The sequence below is a fragment of the Balaenoptera ricei genome, chromosome 3 (genome assembly GCF_028023285.1).
Source record: "Balaenoptera ricei isolate mBalRic1 chromosome 3, mBalRic1.hap2, whole genome shotgun sequence".
NCBI classification, from domain to species: domain Eukaryota; kingdom Metazoa; phylum Chordata; class Mammalia; order Artiodactyla; family Balaenopteridae; genus Balaenoptera; species Balaenoptera ricei.
In genome coordinates, this window is record NC_082641.1 from 55,757,955 (window position 1) to 55,778,744 (window position 20,790).

General features: G+C 34.4%; 1 protein-coding gene across 1 annotated transcript in view; it reads left to right on the plus strand.

Moving 5' to 3' along the window:
• SLC30A5 (solute carrier family 30 member 5) overlaps positions 1-19,360 on the plus strand; it is a 28,592-nt gene extending 9,232 nt beyond the window's left edge. The window contains exons 3-16 of the mRNA XM_059916523.1: positions 1,130-1,196; positions 2,387-2,472; positions 5,231-5,318; positions 7,681-7,768; positions 8,967-9,043; positions 9,286-9,456; positions 9,911-10,199; positions 10,382-10,590; positions 11,301-11,458; positions 12,302-12,431; positions 14,784-14,991; positions 15,783-16,009; positions 17,763-17,891; positions 18,512-19,360. Coding sequence (XP_059772506.1) covers positions 1,130-1,196; positions 2,387-2,472; positions 5,231-5,318; positions 7,681-7,768; positions 8,967-9,043; positions 9,286-9,456; positions 9,911-10,199; positions 10,382-10,590; positions 11,301-11,458; positions 12,302-12,431; positions 14,784-14,991; positions 15,783-16,009; positions 17,763-17,891; positions 18,512-18,682 — 2,098 coding nt within the window. The 3' untranslated portion in view covers positions 18,683-19,360. The remainder of the gene's footprint in view (positions 1-1,129; positions 1,197-2,386; positions 2,473-5,230; positions 5,319-7,680; positions 7,769-8,966; positions 9,044-9,285; positions 9,457-9,910; positions 10,200-10,381; positions 10,591-11,300; positions 11,459-12,301; positions 12,432-14,783; positions 14,992-15,782; positions 16,010-17,762; positions 17,892-18,511) is intronic.
• The last annotated feature ends 1,430 nt before the right edge of the window (positions 19,361-20,790 follow it).

The following is a 20,790-nucleotide window of genomic DNA, read 5'->3' on the forward strand; positions in this document are numbered from 1 at the left end:
AATTTTTTTAAATGTTTAAGAAAAAAATAGTTTGATCTCACAGCTCCCTAAAAGGGCCTCAGGGGCCCTAGGGATTCCCAGACCATCATACTGGCGTAGTCTAACCTTCCAGCAGGCATAAAATGTCTCCTGAGACTTGTCTTGGCACAGATGTTCCTTATTTTCCAAGTTAAACTGTGCTGGGCTGTGTTCACTACATGTCCCTTCATGGTATAGGGTCCTGTTACAGTACAAATTTTACACTGTTCTGCATCTAGTAAGAAATTCTCTCTAAGTAAAGATTCTCTGGATCTTGAGATTGATAGTGACCAACCTCTGTATTAATAAGTATCTGTTAGGGACTTCCCTGGTGGCGCAGTGGTTAAGAATCCGCCTGCCAATGCAGGGGACACGGGTTCGATCCCTGGTCCATGGAAGATCCCACATGCTGCGAGCAACTAAGCCCGTGCGCCACAACTACTGAGCCTGTGCTCTAGAGCCTGCGAGCCACAACTACTGAGCCTGCGCTCTAGAGCCTGCACGCTACAACTGTTGAAGCCCACTTGCTGCAACAAGAGAAGCCACTGCAATGAGAACCCGTGCACCGCAATGAAGAGTAGCCCCCGCTCACCGCAGCTAGAGAAAGCTCACGCACAGCAACAAAGACCCAACTCAGACAAAAAAAAAAAGAAAAGAATCTGTTAGACTCCTGGCAATTTTAGTAATTATGGAAAGTGATTCTTGACTAGGAAATTTTTAGCACCACTTGAATATATTTTTATATAACTATTTTGGGAATATGAAAGGTAGGGATATATGATTAGTACTTTCTTCATTTCTATTTCAAGATTTGTTATTACTAAATTTTAGAGAAGATAGGAATTATTTTCTTTGGTAAAGTATAAAAAAATATTGAGACTTCTTTTGTGGCTTGTAAACTGGTTCTGAAGGCAGATACAGAAGAAAGAAGAGTTCCCAAAATATTGTAGTGGAAGCCTTATTAAAATAAGTATTGTTCTCTGGTATATTTTCTTTAGAGGTTAACATACCCTTCAAATTCTAGTATATTTGTTTAAGTGTCTTTACTTAAAACCACACCTTGTATATAAGATTAATTAATACTAATATATTAATGTTTCAATATTCACAGGACTGCATTTTTTATGGTTTTGTTTCAAAAGCCTTTTTCTTCTGGGAAAAGTATTACCAAACGCCAGGTAAGTCTTTTGCAGACTCCTTTTGTCCTAGCAGTGGACCAGGAGGCGGTGTTCTTTCCTTGATCAGGGTTACTTACTGAATGATTTTAAGTGCTCAGCAGAACATTTCCAGAGTTAACTTGCCCTTGACTTATCATTTCAGAACCAAGGCTTCAAGAGTAAATGCTAAAGTGCTAAGATAATGAAGTGTTTAAAAATGTAGACGAGGGTAGAAAATGTTTCAAGCATGCATGTAATTATTTTTTTAATACAGGATCCATATGCTGAAAAGATTTACAAATCAGACATGTAGACATGCCCACAAGCCTAGGATAAATGTCACTGGGAAGCAGATAAAGCATAGGGGTTACAAACAAGGCCTCTGGAGTCAGACAAATTCATGGCTGTTGTAATTACAAACCTTACTTTAAGCAAGTTACTTAATTTCTCTACCTTCATTTTCTGACCTGTAAAATGGAGATAATAATGCCTTCCTAATGGAGCTATAAGGAATAAATGAATTAATACATGTGAAGTTCTTAAAATAGTGTGTGGCCTATAGTGAGTATGCAGTACATATCAGCTGTCACCCTCTTCATCGTTATTATTGCCTTTAAGCATCTGAGGTTCAGGATGCATACCAGAAATGTCCTTCATTCTGCATCATCTCGTATTATCACCTCTTTGGACAGTAGTTACACCCTACTACATATTTGCTTTATGCCACAACTTAGAAACCTGTGCCATGATTTTTTATTAGACGAATTTAAGTACCTCTGTTTTAGAGACCAAGAACATTTTTTAAAACAGGATTAATATTTTAAACCCCATCTTAACTTTTTTCCCTCTCTTTTCAAATAATTGAAGGGCTGAATATCCCTGCTGGAGAAGAATTTAAAAACTAAAACATTAAGTGTTCCTAGCAAACTAGTGAGAACTAGTGTAAAAAACAGAAAAAATTGTACGCTATAGAAAAAGATTTCAGGATCTAGCAACAGACAAGAATATGGAAAATGAAAAACAGAATACTATCTTGCAAATCTAGATTTAGTCAAGGGATCTTAATAATTTCTATTTAATTTTAAAATATGTAACTATTTGGCCTTTAAAATATTTGTGTTACCATTATCTTTCCCTATGTGTTTTTAAGATTTTGAGATATTTGGCAAAACATATGACTGAAATTTTTAATTTTTTGTTTCCATTTTTAGTGGATCAAAATATTTAAACATGCAATTGCTGGGTGTATCATTTCACTTTTGTGGTTTTTTGGCCTCACTCTTTGTGGACCACTAAGGTAAATAGAAATACATATTTTGAATGTTTATGTTTCTTCATTTTGAATATTAGTTTTGTGCCATTATGTTTTATGTCAGATGTTTGTCAGTTATGTACAAATGCTTCTTTCACTTCTATAGCATTGGGTACAGCTCACTGAGTATATATATATTGAGGACCTGTTTAGTTGGTGGACTCGTTCTTTGGTGGATGCCATTAACGTATTGTTCATGATCTGTCATAGATATTTTACTAGTTAGAGTCCAAACAGTTTCAGAAAACTTTTAGCATACGTGACTTTTTATTCATTGGTGATCCCTTTTAGCAGCTGGTTTTAGAAACGAAAAGTCTGAAATGGTAAATAAAATCAACCAATAAGGAGGAAAGCAAAATCTTTAAAAAATGCTTCCCCCTCCCCCCCAACTCTGAAAGTCCTCTACTACCCACAGAAGATGCTTGAAAGATATGGTTATAAACAGATGTCTTGGGGATAGTGTGCCAATCATTAAAGATAAGTTTAACTCTCATTTCGTATTCCCTTAAGTCTCTATAGATCTTTTTATGTAAATTGGTCGGTTGGGGGGGGGGGAGATTCTTTAGGGCCACTTAATTTAATAGGAATTATAACAGGTGCAACCGTGCATAAGTCTTCTTTTAATATTTCTCTATCTCAAAATTATAAGCAAAAGTGCCTTGCCATTGATGGGGGGGGGCGGAATATGGGACAAGAAGTAAGGAATAAGATGAAGCGTGTTCTGAAGAATCTCACTGAGGATGATGGAGTGGACAGTAGAAAGTGATCAGTGGGAAATGCTTTGTGAAAAGTCTTTTCTCCTCTCCCAGACAATAGAATAGCTCTGGGTTTGGCTCTCTTTGGCTTGTTTACCCTGTGCTTTGTCAAAGGAGGGGTGTATATAATTCCAGTGTCATATCCCTGTCCGTGACAGCAGCAGCTTCCTGGCGTGGTGGGAAAGCTGGCTGGGATTTCTCAGCTTGGGGAAAACCTTTTCAGTTTATGCTTGAATATGATTGAGTGGTAATTTCTTATTCATGAAGTGATCTTTTGGTCTGTTTGTTACTAAATCACTGTCCCTGTGTGTTAGGCTAGGGAAGGAAGGGGGAAAGTTGTTAAATTCTTCCTTGGTTCCTTATTTAGTCATCTACTTCTGCCCTTACAACCACTCACTACCACCAGCTCCTCTGCCAACACTGCCCCTCTCATTCTTTTACTAAAATTGTCATTCAGTTTCTTGATTAGAAAGACTCCTTTGGTGTTTCATAGCCTGTCTTATTTTAAGTTAGTATCATTCTGCTGATATATATTTTTTTAATTGTAATCTCTCCCAAATATTAACAGAACTAAAATAATCACTGCTGTGTTCTCATTACAGATTTTTGAATAAGGAGGAAAAATGAAAATTTTTCTAATGAGCAGCTGAAAATCTGTTCCCATGTAGATCCTATAAGCTCCCTTTAGCTGGCAATAATGTTTTTAATTTTTTTAATATTCATACATATAAAAGAATAAATATAAATAAATATGAACATTCATGTATCCCCCAAATAAAACCTTACCAGTTCCTTTGTTGCCCTGTGTATCCCCCTCTCCCCCTACCATTGGATGTAACCAGCATCTTAAATTTTGATTTTCATTCTCTTGGTTTTCTTTATAGTTTTACCATATATGTACACATTTCTTTTTTGCAAGTTTTTTACTTTATATGAATAGAATTACATTGCATGTATTTTTGTGCAGCATACTTTTTCCATTCAGTGTTATGTTTGAGATTTGCCCAATTTGATGCATGTAGAGCTATGTGTGTGTATGTATGTATGTGTGTGTGTGTGAGTGTGTGTGTGTGTATATATATGTAATATACACATATATATATATAGTTCATTCACTTTTGTATTAGTTTTTTGAAATGTAATTCACATACCATAAAATTCACTCTTTTTGTCTTAGTCCATTGGGACTGCTATAATAAAAATACCATGGGCTGGGTGACTTTTAAAAAATACAAATTTGTTTCTCATGGTTCTGGAGGCTAGGAAGGCCAAGATCAAGGCAAAGCAGATTCAGTGTGTGGTGAGAGACTGCTTCCTGGTTCATAGACAGCCATCTTGTCTCTTCACTGTAACCTCACATAGCAGAAGGGCGAGGGAGCTCACTGTGGTCTCTTTTATAAAGGCAATAATCCCATTCATGAGGGTTTCACCCTCATAACCTAAGCACCTCTCAAAGGTGTTCTTTACCTCCTGATACCGTCACGTTGGTGATTGAGTTTAACGTATGAATGGGGGAGAGAAGGAGACACATACATTCAGTTTGTAGCATTTTTAAAGTATACAATCCTGTATTTCTTAATATATTCATAGAATTTCATTCATTTTTACCACTGTATAATAGTCCTTTGAATGGATATACTCTAAATTATATTATCCATTCTCTCATCAGTGGGTATTTAGGTTGTTTCTAGTTTGGGGCTATTGCAAACAATGCTGGTGTCTTATAAGTGTTTCCTGGTACATATATACAAGAAACCTGTATGATATAATCCCACAAATGGTATTATTAGATATTTGTAGCTTCAGCCTTCCTGAGGCAGATAATGCCAGAATATTTTCCAAAACAGCTGTACATGTTTATTTTTCCCATAATGTTTTATGAAAATCAAGGGGAAAGATTTATTTTCTTCTCCCTTACTCTAGTTGAATTCATGCTTCCTGATAAAGATCAGATATATTTCATGAATGATAATGTTTTATTTTTGTAGGACTTTGCTGCTATTCGAGCACAGTGATATTGTTGTCATCTCACTGCTCAGTGTTTTGTTCACTAGTTCTGGAGGAGGACCAGCAAAGGTAGAATTTTCCATTATTCGTTACTTGAAAATTGAACGTGTACATGTAAAATACTATCTAAGGCAGTAAAATAGTATCCTTTACCATTTAAAAGAATGCAGAGGCTTTTTCTGCTAATTATAAATTTTTCTCACAAACATTTTGTTTTTTACTTTTTATTTTGAAATCATTATATATTCCTAGGAAGCTGCACATATAGTACAGAGAGGTGCTTGTGCCCTTCACTCAGTTTCAATAGTAACTTCTTACCTAGCTCTTATACTATCAAAACCAGGAAATTGACATTGGTACAATCCATAGACCTTATTCAGATTTCACCAGTTTTACATACACTCGTGTGTATATGTGTGTGTGTGTAGATTTGTGTAACCATCACCACAGTCAAGATGCAGGACTGATTGATCACCACAGACATCTCCTTCATGCTATACCTGATCCCTCCCCTATCTCATTCTTTACTCCTATACGTCATTTTTGGAAAATACGTCCCTAAGAACTTGTTATATTTAAAGTCTGATGAATGTTTTGCCAACTAGGCGACCCTATTCATCTTCCATAATTTAAGTATTAATCTCTTTTTAGTAAATGCATCACCAATGTGCAATTATAACTTACAGCTACAATACTTTTATTTACCAAATTAAATGCTTCCTATGCATGACGCATTGTGCCCATTACAGAGGAAAGGAGAAATAAAGGGAAATAAGGTTTAATAGTTTCTGTTCTGGCTTTCAGGCTAAATAATGGAGGCAGTGAGTAAAATAAAGTGAACAAAGTAACATGCCAAGTAGAGCAGAGTCTACCCAGCCTGTAGATTTCAAATTGGATCCTTGGGTATTAAAGTATATGCCACTATTTAATCTTTTCCCCTCACTCACAGAGTACTCCAAAATAAATGTCAAGTGGATTGAAGATTTTTGTGGTTAAAAAAAAAAGATATTTGTAAAAGCACAGAATAAAATATAGATGGATAATTAATCTATGGACAGAGAAGAACTTTCTGAGCATAAAACCAGTAGAAAAAAATCACAGAGGGGAAACCAAGTACGTTTGACTGCATAATGATTACAAGCATCTGTGTTGTAACAGAAATCATTGTGCAAACAACAAACTAACAACAATAACAAATTGCCACAGATAAAAGTTTTACTTTTTTTTTTTTTTAAATATAATCACTCAAATAGTTTAAAAAAATGCTGAAGATCCTCAATAAAAAATGAGCAAAGGACAGGAAAAGACAACTCACGAAAGAAATACAAATGACTTTAAAACATTAAACAAACATTTTACTGCACTAATCAGAAATGAGAGTATGGATCTTACATATCCTGTCGTTAGTGTCAATAATGAATCTGGGCATCTCACCAGGACTGTGATTTTTTTTTTTCTTAGTCTGACTCTGAAGCATCACAAAATTCTCAGTTGCCCTCTTTGCTAAGAAAAGATTAAGTTATATTCTCCATATTTGGGTATTGTTAATGTTACCACATCCTGATTCAATGAAAATTATGAAATTTTAAATTGTGTGGTTTATGTATACTAACTTTTGTCAAAATACCTACCACACTAATAGAGAATTTATCAAATGTAGTGGTAGTCGTATAATGAATAAAATAGGATCCTCATTTTTCATTTAAAATTTTTATTTTATCGAAGTATCTGGTATTACACCTGTAAATTTGTAAATAGAGAATGTATAATAATGCTATTTAGATTGCTTCTTTACCAAAAATTCTGAAGTATTTGCATAAACCTGGATAGTATGTCCTTTCTATAATTTTCTCTTGTCAAAATCCTTTCCCTGGAATGAGAACATAAGAAGTGTATTCAGCTTTTAATACCTTTACTAGCTATTAGAGATGACTTTGCTAATTTTCTTAACATGCCCTCTTAGTTCTTTTTCCCTAGAAGAGTGGTAACTAGGTTACTGACATTATTTTAAATCAGCTGTCTTCTCTATTACTTGCATGTTGTAGAATAAATTAGGTCACTACTAATTATTCCGTAGTTACTTGGGCTTTTCAAACAGAAGCAAAGTAACATTTAGGAAGATTAGTTCTGTGAACATTTCATGGCTTGTACATGGTAACATGCCTATCAGTACTAGCAAGGAGACAATTGAAGTTGTCAAATTGTCAAGTGCCCTAAAAATACCCTACAGAATTTGTTGGAGCTCTTTACTTTTGTATCTTACTGTTAATACTGTAAATTTATATTGTACAGTATAAGGACTTTAATGTCAGATGTTATTTTTTCTTTAAATATTTATCTGAAAAAAATTTTCTTTAGCATTTGTATAGTCATGGTCTTAAAAATCAACACTTGAGAAAGCTATTCTTGCTGTTATTCTCTTCATTTTCAGACAAGAGGGGCTGCTTTTTTCATTATTGCTGTGATCTGCCTATTGCTTTTCGACAATGATGATCTCATGGCTAAAATGGCTGAACACCGTATCCTTTTGCAAAAGATCGGAGTTTTTTAGTCTGGCACAATGGGAAATGAAGGAGTGACTGAATTATACTGATCAATCATGAATGAAACTTTCATAGATTGATGTAGGTATTCTAAATCAGTATTCAAATAATGAATAAATTCATTCTAAATTAAATATTTTATAGCATCTCAATATCTTTTACAGCACTCTTAAGTTTTCAGAAATTTAGGGACAATGAAAGAATATTTTAGAATGTCCTGATGCTATTAAAAAAAAATAGGTGATTTACCACTCAACAAAATCAATCTATTTGCTCTCTTGTAACAATTTAAATGCTCCTTTTAGACGTCAGTGGCAATTATTAAATATAAACTTTTTTGAGATTAAATGAAAAACCTTTGGCATCTTGCCTGAAAGAAGAAGTTCAAATTCCTTAAGCTGGTATTCGCTCTCTTGCTCTAAATTATTATTTCCAACTCAGCCCCCACGCGTCTCTTATATAAACCCAACTTTCCAATCAAATATATCTACTCATTTTCCTCTGCAGTCCTGCAGTGTTCTTTCCTATCTACATACCGTTGCCCACTCCATTTAGCAGGACTCAGAACACCAGTTTTGATTCTTCTGGTTACTGATACTGCTGTAAAACCTATTAGTTAACTAATGTCAGTTTACTTTGTTACAGTGAAAGAGGACACCATGACTTTGCAAAACTCCAGGTTGATTGTTAGACAATTGTTGCCCACTGTACCCTCTTTTGCTTGCTGCTTGCTTTGCTGAGGCTTATGTGGTCAATGGCTTAGAAACAGATTTAGGACTGATTTTTACATGTCATATCCAATTCCATTGGATAGGAGTGATCTAAGGAGGTTCCTTGCTCTTGTCCCTTTGTCCTCTTTAGAGTATGCATGCATATGTCTTTTGGAGGTTAAGTACTAAAATTTAACAACTGTGCCTTAAGCACTATTATAATTGTTTTGGAGACAACAAAAGAAATATATATAGGCCATTCTAATTTATAAATCATGTCCCAAAATTAAATTTTTAATTATTTTCTTTTGTTTTTAAGGGAAACATATTGTTGAGGATAGTCAGGTTTGCCCTCAGATTAGTGTATAGTCAACCCAAAATAATGTAGCTAAAATTCCAGGAGGACTTCAGGATTCAAAGAGTTAATATTTGGAATTTTTTTTCCTTCACTCCAACTCACTTAGCTGAAGGACATCATGACAGTGCTCTAACTCACATGCTTTACACAGCGATTGCCTTCTTAGGTGTGGCAGATCACAAGGTATGTTCTTTTCTTTGTTCCTAAGGTGATCAAGAGATTCTGAAAAGTTACAGCAACTGTAACTTTAAAAGTACATTTAAAATAAGTTATCAGTAATTTACAGTACTGCCAGCCATTTAAGTAGTTCAGTAATTTGGGTTATGGAAAAAACATGCTAGCTCCGTTTCTTTAAATATTATGTATTTAAGGCTTGAGTGTTGAACTGTGTGTTTCTAATGAGACTTATCTACTTTTACTCATAGGGTGGAGTATTATTGCTAGTACTGGCTTTGTGTTGTAAAGTTGGTTTTCATACAGCTTCCAGAAAACTCTCTATAGATGTTGGTGGAACCAAACGTCTTCAAGCTTTATCCCATCTTGTTTCTGTGCTTCTCTTATGCCCATGGGTCATTGTTCTTTCTGTGACAACTGAGGTAAGAGCAGGAATTTACTGGTAATAAGTAAAATAAATTGCTGTTATTTATAGATTTTAGTTCAGTACATTGTATTTTATTTCAATTTGATGTTGCAAGTAGCTTTAAATTATCAAGTACTATTACATTTATATATCCCTCCCATTCCTGTGGCCCATAGGAATCAGTTAAATACTAATAATAATATTAATAATAATTTAATACCTACCCACAAACCCAAGGATTGTGTATCACCAAGTATTTATAAAATTATTAAACAATAATGCTTCTTTTTTTAATACTTTGGGGAATACTAGGAAAATGTGCCAATATCTTATAACTCTTATATTTTGGCATTTTACAAATCATATTGAATCATGGGAATATTTGTTTATACATAAAGCAATTAACTAAAATATAAGATGTGAACTTTATACCCATATGGTATTAACAAATTTTTTTTTTTAATTTCTAGAGTAAAGTCGAGTCTTGGTTTTCTCTCATTATGCCTTTCACAACGGTTATTTTTTTTGTCATGATCCTGGATTTCTATGTCGATTCCATTTGTTCAGTCAAAATGGAAGTTTCCAAATGTGCCCGATATGGATCCTTTCCCATTTTTATTAGTGCTCTACTTTTTGGAAATTTTTGGACGCATCCAATAACAGACCAGCTTCGGGCCATGAACAAAGCAGCACACCAGGAGAGCACAGAACACGTCCTTTCTGGAGGAGTGGTAGTGAGCGCTATATTCTTCATTTTGTGTAAGCATTTTTCCCCTTAGCAAATTTCATCTTATGGATTCTGATGTTCAGTCATTTACTAAATTTGGGAATTTGTTCAATGCTTCATACATTTAATGCTGATAGATACTGTGCTAGGTTTTGGTGGCTTAAATTTTTTTAACTTTTGTAATATTCCTTTTTTTTTTTTCTTCCATTTTTAGCTGCCAACATCTTATCATCTCCTTCTAAGAGAGGACAGAAAGGTACCCTAATTGGATATTCTCCTGAAGGAACACCTCTTTATAACTTCATGGGTGACGCTTTTCAGCATAGCTCCCAGTCAATCCCTAGGTTTATTAAGGAATCACTAAAACAAATTCTTGAGGAGAATGACTCTAGGCAGATCTTTTACTTCTTGTGCTTGAATCTGGTAAGAGTTTTAAATATTAGTGGCATATCTTAAAAGCTTAATCTTTTAATTTTGACAGTTCTGGTATAATTTTAGTAATTCCCAAATAATTTTAGTAATTAGATATGGGCTAAAATTATATTTTCTCTAAGTATTAGAAAGATTACAGGATCATATCCACACTACTTAAACAATTTTTTGAAGTATTTTAGAAACGTTGGTTTAGTGTGCTATTTCAAATTAGTAGATATAGTAGTTTATAAAGATTTTTATCAGGAATTCCCTGGCGGTCCAGTGGTTAGAACTCCTTGCTCTCGCTGCCAGGGGCCCAGGTTCAATCCCTGGTCGGGGAACTAAGATCCCACAAGCCACACGGCACAGCCAAAAAGAAAAAAAGATTTTTATCTACTCCTTATAAGATCTCACTACCCACCAGATTGCTAACATTTTATAGTCTAGTTTATTTAGTTCTACAGACATATAAATAAAACTATCTCCTTTTAAATAGTTTATAAGATAGACATATCTGATTTAGCTTGATTTCTTATAGTTTATATGAAATGAGGTTTCTTGTATGAGAACCAGTTAAATAACGAAAGAGACAAGTGTATAATATCTTCAAGTAAGGTTTGGGTAACTAAGGGTTAAAATCCTTATGATTAAATTCTGATAAATCTCTCTTGAAACAGTATTTCCCAACATACTCCTATTTTTTTTTAAACATGTTTTAGCTTTTTACCTTTGTGGAATTATTCTATGGCGTGTTGACCAATAGTCTGGGTCTGATCTCAGATGGATTTCACATGCTCTTTGACTGCTCTGCTTTGGTCATGGGACTTTTTGCAGCCCTGATGAGTAGGTGGAAAGCAACTCGGATTTTCTCCTATGGGTAGGTACACTAACTGTCAAGGCTTGTAGCAAATTCCATCTTATAGAATAAAGTTTTACTACTTTTAATACAAATTTAATTTTTCAGAGCTTCATTTTTCTTTAATTTAAAGTAGATAGGAGAAACTAAACCAAGCATTTGATAAATACTGAATGGCAGTAAGCTTAAGACTATATACTCCCTGACAAATCCCTCTCATAGGTAGATAGCAAAAAATCAGTTAAATAGTGAGCTATTTGGCCAACAGTGTTTCTTTGAGGTAATGGAATGTTCATGGGCATTCACATCTTTGCAGTTAGAAAGAGAATTCAGAATTTGAAGTGGCTCTGCATGCAGTATCCTTTCACTAAGTCATCATTCAGTTCAGCGAATATTAGAATCCCTGATTTGTGCAAGATATTTTGATAAGAACTATTGTAAATAGGTTAATAAATTCAGCTCTTACTTTCAGCTGTTTATATTTTGAAAGATGGATGAGCCAAAATTACAAAAACTTTTGATACAAAGCCGAATCTATGTGCTGTGACGGAGATACAGAGAACGCCAAAGGCTTAAAGGAGAGAGAAATAACTTCTTGCTAAGAAATTAGGACAGGCTTTGTGTAAGAAGGGACGTTGAAGAAGGACTTTGATAAATATATAAAATTTCAACAAACATATATGTATGGAAAGAACCTTCCAGCATTAGTATGATATTTAAAATCTTGGTAATTTTCTAGTCTTACTATTTGTGTAATTGAAAATCTGTCATTGAAAATCATTTCCTCATTTGTAACATAATAATGTTTATACTTTAAAAATATTTGTCATTTCCCTTTTCTAAAAATATATTCTACATTTTTAGGTATGGCCGAATAGAAATTCTCTCTGGATTTATTAATGGGCTTTTTCTAGTGGTAATAGCTTTTTTTGTGTTTATGGAATCAGTGGCTAGATTAATTGATCCTCCGGAATTAGACACACACATGTTAACAGTAAGTCTTTTCATTTTCCTATTTGAATTTCTACTCAAACTCATACAGCTTTTTCCCTGCTAAAGTTTAACTACTTGTAGTTATTGACCTAGGAAGGTTTTATTTATTTATTTTTTAATTTAAATCAACATAACTTCCTATCTTGCTATTTACATGTACACTGCTGACTCTTCAAAATTAATTAATACACTTTTCTCTAATACGCTAGTAGTCAAATATTAGATAACATTCTAGAACAGTTTTTTTCTGCCTAATTAAACGTTTTTGTTTGAAGATGTGTTTTTGAATACCTGAGGAAATGTTCAAAGGCTTTACTCTAGATTAAATTACTGCTATGGCAACTTTTAATGTTTTCCCTGTGCCTCCAGATCTTTACATGTGCTGTTTCTTACAGTTCTCACGCCCTTCCCTCACTTCTGCCCTTTTAAGCTTTGCTTCTAAAGTTGCCTTTGGTGGGATACTTTCCCTTAGTCCCTCTCTTCCCACCTTAAAGTGTGTTAGATTTCCCTTTCTGAATATTCCCATTGTATCTTGTGCAAGCTTCTTTTAGCAACATTGACTTATAATTGTTGTTTAGTTTGTCATTCTTCCACAATTAAGATATGTGTCACTCAATATCAAAAACACAAACACCCCAATCCAAAAATGGGCAGAAGACCTAAATAGACATTTCTCCAAAGAAGACATACAGATTGCCAACAAACACATGAAAGGATGCTCAACATCACTAATCATTAGAGAAATGCAGATCAGAACTGCAATGAGGTATCACCTCGCACGGTCAGAATGGCCATCATCCAAAAATCTACAAACAATAAATGCTGGAGTGGGTGTGGAGAAAAGGGAACCCTCTTGCACTGTTGGTGGGAATGTAAATTGATACAGCCACTATGGAGAACAGTATGGATGTTCCTTAAAAAACTAAAAATAGAACTACCATATGACCCAGCAATCCCACTACTGGGCATATAGCCTGAGAAAACCATAATTCAAAAAGACTCGTGTACCACAGTGTTCATTGCAGCTCTATTTACAGTAGCCAGGACATGGAAGCCACCTAAGTGTCCATCAACAGATGAATGGATAAAGATGTGGCACATACATACAATGGAATATTACTCAGCCATAAAAAAAACGAAATTGAGTTTTTTGTAGTGAGGTGGATGGACCTAGAGTCTGTCATACAGAGTGAAGTAAGTTAGAAAGAGAAAAACAAATACCGTATGCTAACACATATATATGGAATCTTAAAAACAAACAAACAAAAAAAATGGTTCCGATGAACCTAGGGGCAGGACAGGAATAAAGACGCAGATGTAGAGAATGGACTTGAGGTCATGGGGAGGGGGAAGGGTAAGCTGGGATGAAGTGAGAGAATGGCATGGTCATATATACACTACCAAATGTAAAATAGATAGCTAGTGGGAAGCAGCCACAGAGCACAGGGAGATCAGCTTGGTGCTTTGTGACCACCTAGAGGGGTGGGATAGGGAGGGTGGGAGGGAGACACAAAAGGGAGGAGATATGGGTATATATGTATACGTATAGCTGATTCACTTTGTTATAAAGCAGAAACAAACACACCATTGTAAAGCAGTTATACTCCAGTAAAGATGTTAAAAAAATTTTTAAATTAAAAATAATTAAAAATAAAACAAATGGACTTCTCTAAAGGAGAAATTGTAGATGTATGTAAATTAAGTAGTGCCCTGAACTAGAGCTACTATTCAAAATCATTTTGTAAGAGGGGATAATCAAGGGTAAGGATCCTTTGGGGTGTTATTGTGGCACCATTAAGTCAAGATAATCTCATTTACTTTGTTTTTTAAAAAATGCTTTTCCACTGTGCTTTTTTTACTTTGGGAAATTTTACTGTAGTTAAGAAACAGTAAGAGTGTGTTTATTTGGAATCCACTCATTAGTAAATTACAATCATTGCCTTTTAAAGTATTGATATTTACCTAGTAATATAAATGAGATTTCAGGTACAGTGTATACTTGCTCTAGTAAGCAGTACTTTCAAACTCTTTATTTAAATAAACAAAACAAAACTTTAGCATCATTTATTAATAAACCCTGAATCAAGTACATTTTTATTCTTAATCATTTAGTTAAAGCAAATCTAAATCCTTTTACTTGTCAACACTTTGGTATTTGAAAGTTAAATGCTTCTTCTAAAATATTCTAAAATTCACACTTTTAAAATTTTCTTATTGAATTTAATGAGGTTTTACTATGAATATTTTCAAAACTGTAAACCAAAAAACATATATAGCTACATAATAACTTTTAAATAAGAAGTTTATTTTTTTAATTACAAATTTAAAGGTTTTCTCTTTTCTTTTTTGCTAGCCAGTCTCAGTTGGAGGGCTGATAGTAAACCTTATTGGTATCTGTGCCTTTAGCCATGCCCATAACCATACCCATGGAGCTTCTCAAGGAAGCTGTCACTCATCTGATCACAGCCATTCACACCATGTGCATGGACACAGTGACCATGGGCACGGTCACGGTCACAGCCACGGATCTGCAGGCAGAGGCATGAATGCTAACATGAGGGGTGAGTCCTTGCCAGATACTGTCCTACCTTTCAACTGTGTTCTGAATTGTCATTGTTTATTTCTGTTTAGTATTGGGTTCTTGGTACAATTTTATTTTAAAAAACCAACCTGTAACTAAAAAGAGATCTAAAGTCATCTGTTACAGAAAATGCTCACAACTGTTCATAAATGTCAATTTTTTTAAATAAATTATTGTAATTATAGAGTCTTTTTCATAGTGACACTTGAGTATATATGAGTTGCAAGGGAAACTGTGCATTACGCACTTTCACTATAAAAGAACTGAGAAGTTTTATTGTACTGAAAAAAAATATGGGGAAGTATCATTTATGTTGAGATATTTATTCTGATGTTTTATTTTTTTATTTATTTTTTTGGCCACGCCGCGTGGCTTGTGGGATCTTAGTTCCCCAACCAGGGATTGAACCCTCACCCTCAGCAGTGAAAGTGCGGAGTCCTAACCTCTGGACCGCCAGAGAATTCCCTATTCTGATATTTCAGTAGAAATAATTTAGGTAATGTCAAAACTTGGCTCATGTATATGATTTCTAGGAAGCTTTCTCAGACACCATCATAAAATTCACCACACTGGTAATAGTTGCCCACATCCTTACTTCACCACTATGCCATGAATTCCTTGATGGAAGTGACCATGTTTAGTCATTTTGAAGTACCAGCCCCTAGCAGAGGACCTGGTGAATAATAGGTACCTCGTAATATTTGTAGAATGAATAAAAGAACTAAATTAAATGTGCTTTAATTTTTAATATTTTATGTATCTTACTTGTAGGTGTATTTCTACATGTTTTGGCAGACACACTTGGCAGTATTGGTGTGATCGTGTCCACCATTCTTATAGAGCAGTTTGGATGGTTCATTGCTGATCCCCTCTGTTCTCTTTTTATCGCTATATTAATATTTCTCAGTGTTGTCCCACTGATTAAAGATGCCTGTCAGGTTCTCCTTCTGAGACTGCCACCAGAATATGAAAAAGAACTACATATTGCCTTAGAAAAGGTACTGTGTATAATTTCTTTACTAGTCTTCTTCCTTTTAAAATAGCATTTGAAATTAAATAAGTTGACCTAATAAGAAATGAAAATGACAATCTTGTAGAAAAATGGACTGATAATATAAACAGGCAATTCATAGAAAAACCAAACACAAAACAGAATGTATTTCAGCTTGTGGTTTGCCATATCTTATTTATTTATTTGTTTTGTTTGTTTATTTGTTTATTTATTTATTGGCTGCATTGGGTCTTCGTTGCTGTGCGCGGGCTTTCTCTAGTTGCGGTGAGTGGGGGCTACTCTTCGTTGCGGTGCGCGGGCTTCTCATTACAGTGGCTTCTCTGGTTGCAGAGCACGGGCTCTAGGCACACGGGCTTCAGTAGTTGTGGCACGCGGGCTCGGTAGTTGTGGCACATAGACTTAGTTGCTCCACAGCATGTAGGATCTTCCCAGACCAGGGCTCGAACCTCTGTCCCCTGCATTGGCAGGCGTATTCTTAACCACTGCGCCATCAGGGAAGTCCCTGACATATCATATTAAATAATTAGGATCTGCTGATGAACAGTTGGCATCTTGAATACTTAAGGTATAGCATCTTAACCCACTGGTTTCATAAATAAAATTAGTAAAGTTTTCTCACTTTCTCATAATTGGCGACTAATACATCCTACTAAAAAAGAAAGTTTTTTATTTCAAAAATAATACATATCCATTACAGAAAGCTTCAAAGTAGAAAAAAATAAAAAAATAATAATCACATATAATTTCACCACCTGGAAAGAAACAACTTTTTTTTTTTAATTTATCTATTTATTTATTTATTGTTTTGTTTGTTTGTTTGGCTGCATTGGGTCTTATTTGCTGCGCACGGGCTTTCTCTAGTTGTGCTGAGCAGGGGCTACTCCTCATTGCGGTGCGTGGGCTTCTCATTGCGGTGGCTTCTCTTGTTGCAGAGCACGGGCTCTAGGCATGTGGGCCTCAGTAGTTGTGGCATGTGGGCTCAGTAGTTGTGGCTCGCAGGCTCTAGAGCTCAGGCTCAGTAGTTGTGGCACACAGGCCGAGTTGTTCCGTGGCATGTGGGATCTTCCCGGACCAGGGCTTGAACCCACGTCCCCTGCATTGGCAGGCGGATTCCTAACCACTGCCCCACCAGGGAAGCCCAGAAACACTTTCAAGAGTCATTTTTCTGTATGAAAATATTTTTAAAATAAAAATGACCAAAAAAATGTTTTGTACTGCTTTGTAAATTTTTCCCCACTTAATTATGTCATGTTGATAAATATTCTAATACATTTTTAATGACAGGGTAGTGTTACATTGTGTGGATAGTCTATAATTTATTTAACTAGCCCTCCATTGTTGAACATGAAGGATATCTTTTTCATGTGTTATCTCAAATATAACAATACTGGAATGTTTGTATCAATATAAAGGAAACAACATGGTTTATTGAACGTATCCAATGTTTAGACTAGGCAAAGTACATCTTATATCGGTGAAAATGGGTGTAAAGGCACCTGTGTAACCCTGTTCACTTCCTATTCCAAACTTCCTTCCCTGGCATCACTGCCAGGTCAAAATATTTTAGACACCTTTACTTGAAGTTAGTTGTCCCTCCCATTCCTTTCTCATTTCTGGGGTCTGCTTATTGCTTTTTTTTTTAATCAGCTTAATAATGGTTTCTGGACTAAAAAGACTGCTTTGTGTTCAGTAAATTAGCCTTCAAATCCATTTATATCACCTCTCCTTTTATTTGACAGCTACAGAAAATTGAAGGATTAATATCATACCGAGACCCACATTTTTGGCGTCATTCTGCCAGTATTGTGGCAGGAACAATTCATATACAGGTGACATCTGATGTGCTGGAACAAAGAATAGTACAGCAGGTAATAATCTTAAGTTTTTAAAATAATTTCAGTTGAGGTAATTGCACACATTGTAAGTTATACAGCTCAGTAGTCACTTAATTGTTTAAAAATATCATTCTTACAGCTGTCCAAGGATAAGTTATTTTTTTACATCTAGATTTGTTTTATATCCAAAAATGGTAAAAAATAAAGTCAAGTTTTAGTATGTGGAGGACAAGCTTAAGTTAATGTAAAAAAAAAAATTCATTTGTAATCCACCTTGGTTCCCAATAGATGGTCAAGAAATAAGTTATTATAAATATAGTCCTAAGTTAATAATAATAATAATAATAATAAAGTTGGCAGGTATGTGTCATGGTTGGAGATAAGGATCAAAACAGTTCCTGTATCCCTATTCTAGACCTACCGAATTGGAAACAGTAGCTTTTTCCTTTTCTACTTTGAATGTCAGGTCAGTGATTTACTGGCCTTCTAAAAGATCCTATGTAATATTTGACCAGCTAAATAATAAACATTACTTTAAGGACTTACCATTGACTATCTGTGGCTATTTAAAAAAATGTGATATCTATTATTTAATCCAAGTGCACTAAATGCATTAATCTAAATGCTTTTAAATGTATGGATTTTTATAACAGGTTACAGGAATACTTAAAGATGCTGGAGTAAACAATTTAACAATTCAAGTGGAAAAAGAAGCATACTTTCAACATATGTCTGGCCTAAGTACTGGATTTCATGATGTTCTGGCTATGACAAAACAAATGGAGTCCATGAAATACTACAAAGATGGTACTTACATCATGTGAGAGAACTTGGGAATTACCCCTGGGGTATGAACAATGAAGATGAAATGACCGGGTATTTATAATATCGCCAGAAGGAAGAAAATTGCACATAATTGTACAGAAAAATTTTGTGGTATTTGAAAAAAATTTTAAAGCTCCCTACAGCTGGATCAAGGAATCTTTCTTAAAGGAAATTTAAATACAGAATGAAGCGTTAATTATACAAGTAAAATAATTGTTTGAATTATGTGTAAAACAGGAAACTTAAAATTTAAGTGAACATGATGTATCATATCATCTTCAAAAGTGAACATATAATGATGGATTCTAGTGAAGACCAAAATAACTTCTGTGTGTTTACTTTCTGTAAGAAAGCATCTCCATTGTAAATAATGTATTTACATGTTTATTGCAAAGACCCAAATGAAAAATTTTTAGTCAATTTTTTGCATAGCCCTAGGATAAAATAGGAATAAAAGTTCTATATTTATGGATTTTCTGTATATAAAACTGGTTTCTAATTATAACTTAAATCCATTAAGTAAAACCTGTATTGCCACTTTAAACTAAATTATTTGGGAGAAACTTCAACCACTGATATGAGGCAGCAGTGAGAATAGTGAAGGATAACATGACAGTTTTTGATGTATTACAAAAGCCAACCACTCTGTAAAATAAATTTTTTTACTTTTGGTAATATTTGCAAATGCATAATTACTTTATTAGGGTAAAGAACTTAGGCTAAGTTGTGTTCATGTTATTCACTCTGTCTTCTTCCTCTAAAGTAGAATATTCCATTTCTTGTTATGCATCTGGCATTCCAAGTTGCTTATTAAGCTGGTATCCAAGCAGTGCTAGGCTTTTCATCTTTTCATATGTTGTGGAACAGCCAGTGGAGAGAGTCATAAATAATTGTCAACTCAGAGTTAATTTTCTGCCTATAGATGTAACTTTTTCTTTTTTTTTAATTTCTGGAACATGTAGATATAGAAGAAATATCAAAGAATTAGGTGGTTATTTTAAAGTTTAATAAGTAAATCTTGTTCATAAACCCTTGGGCACTATGAAATCACAATACTTACTCTATAACTACTTTCTATAGTAATATCTATATTTTTTCATTTCCAATTTAAACTGAATGTATAGTCTGAAAAGACTATATGATAAATAGATACATCATAATATATGCAGTTTTATGAACACCAAAGAATGTTGACCAAGAGAAACTTTTGAATACCTATTTATAAGCATCTCAGTATTTTCACTCTTATACTAGGAATTTTGATAAGTAGGATGAATTAATTTTAGTATGGATACTATTTTCTTATCTATACCATAATGGCAAACATGTATTGTAAATCATATTTTTGTCTTACAAATTTTAAAATGTGAGAGGTTTTAGAAATTTGTTATAAGTTATTTTGATATTCCTTGTCTTCTCTTTACACATTTTCTGGTCCAGAATCTTCAATACATATTAAAATTTTTGAGTGGTGGGAAAATAATTGCATATTGATGTTTTAATGTAATTTTTATACATTAAAAAATTTTAAGTAGATAGGTACAATAAATATTACATCATTTTCTTAATCGTCATTTCCCTTGGAAGGCATAAAAATAGCAAGAAAATTAAACTAATGTGATGGACAGCTCTCAAGATGAGAGAGAACGCAACACTGAAGGGTGAGGGAGTGCAGATGGAAAGTAGGGAAACTCCAGTATGGAGAGCACCAGGGTACTGGTTCTGGCTCATACCAACCATATGACTTTAGGCAAATCAGCCTCTCTGGGTATCTTTTTTTTCCTCATACATAAAATGAGAATACAATCTGCTCAAATTCACGGATACGGAGCAACTGGAACCCACACACTGCCAGTAGGAATATGAAATGACGCAGCCACTTTGGAGAACCGTTTGGCAATTTCTTTTAACATTAAGCATACAGCTCTCCTGTGACCCAGCAGTTCTACTCCTGGGTATTTACCCAAGAGAAATGGAAACATGTCTATAAGAAAAGTGGTACAAGAATGTACATCTTCATGAGACCCCAAAACCGGAAAGAATCCAAATGTCCATCATCAAGAGAATGGATGAGTAAGTTATGGTGTATTTACAATGGACTACTTAC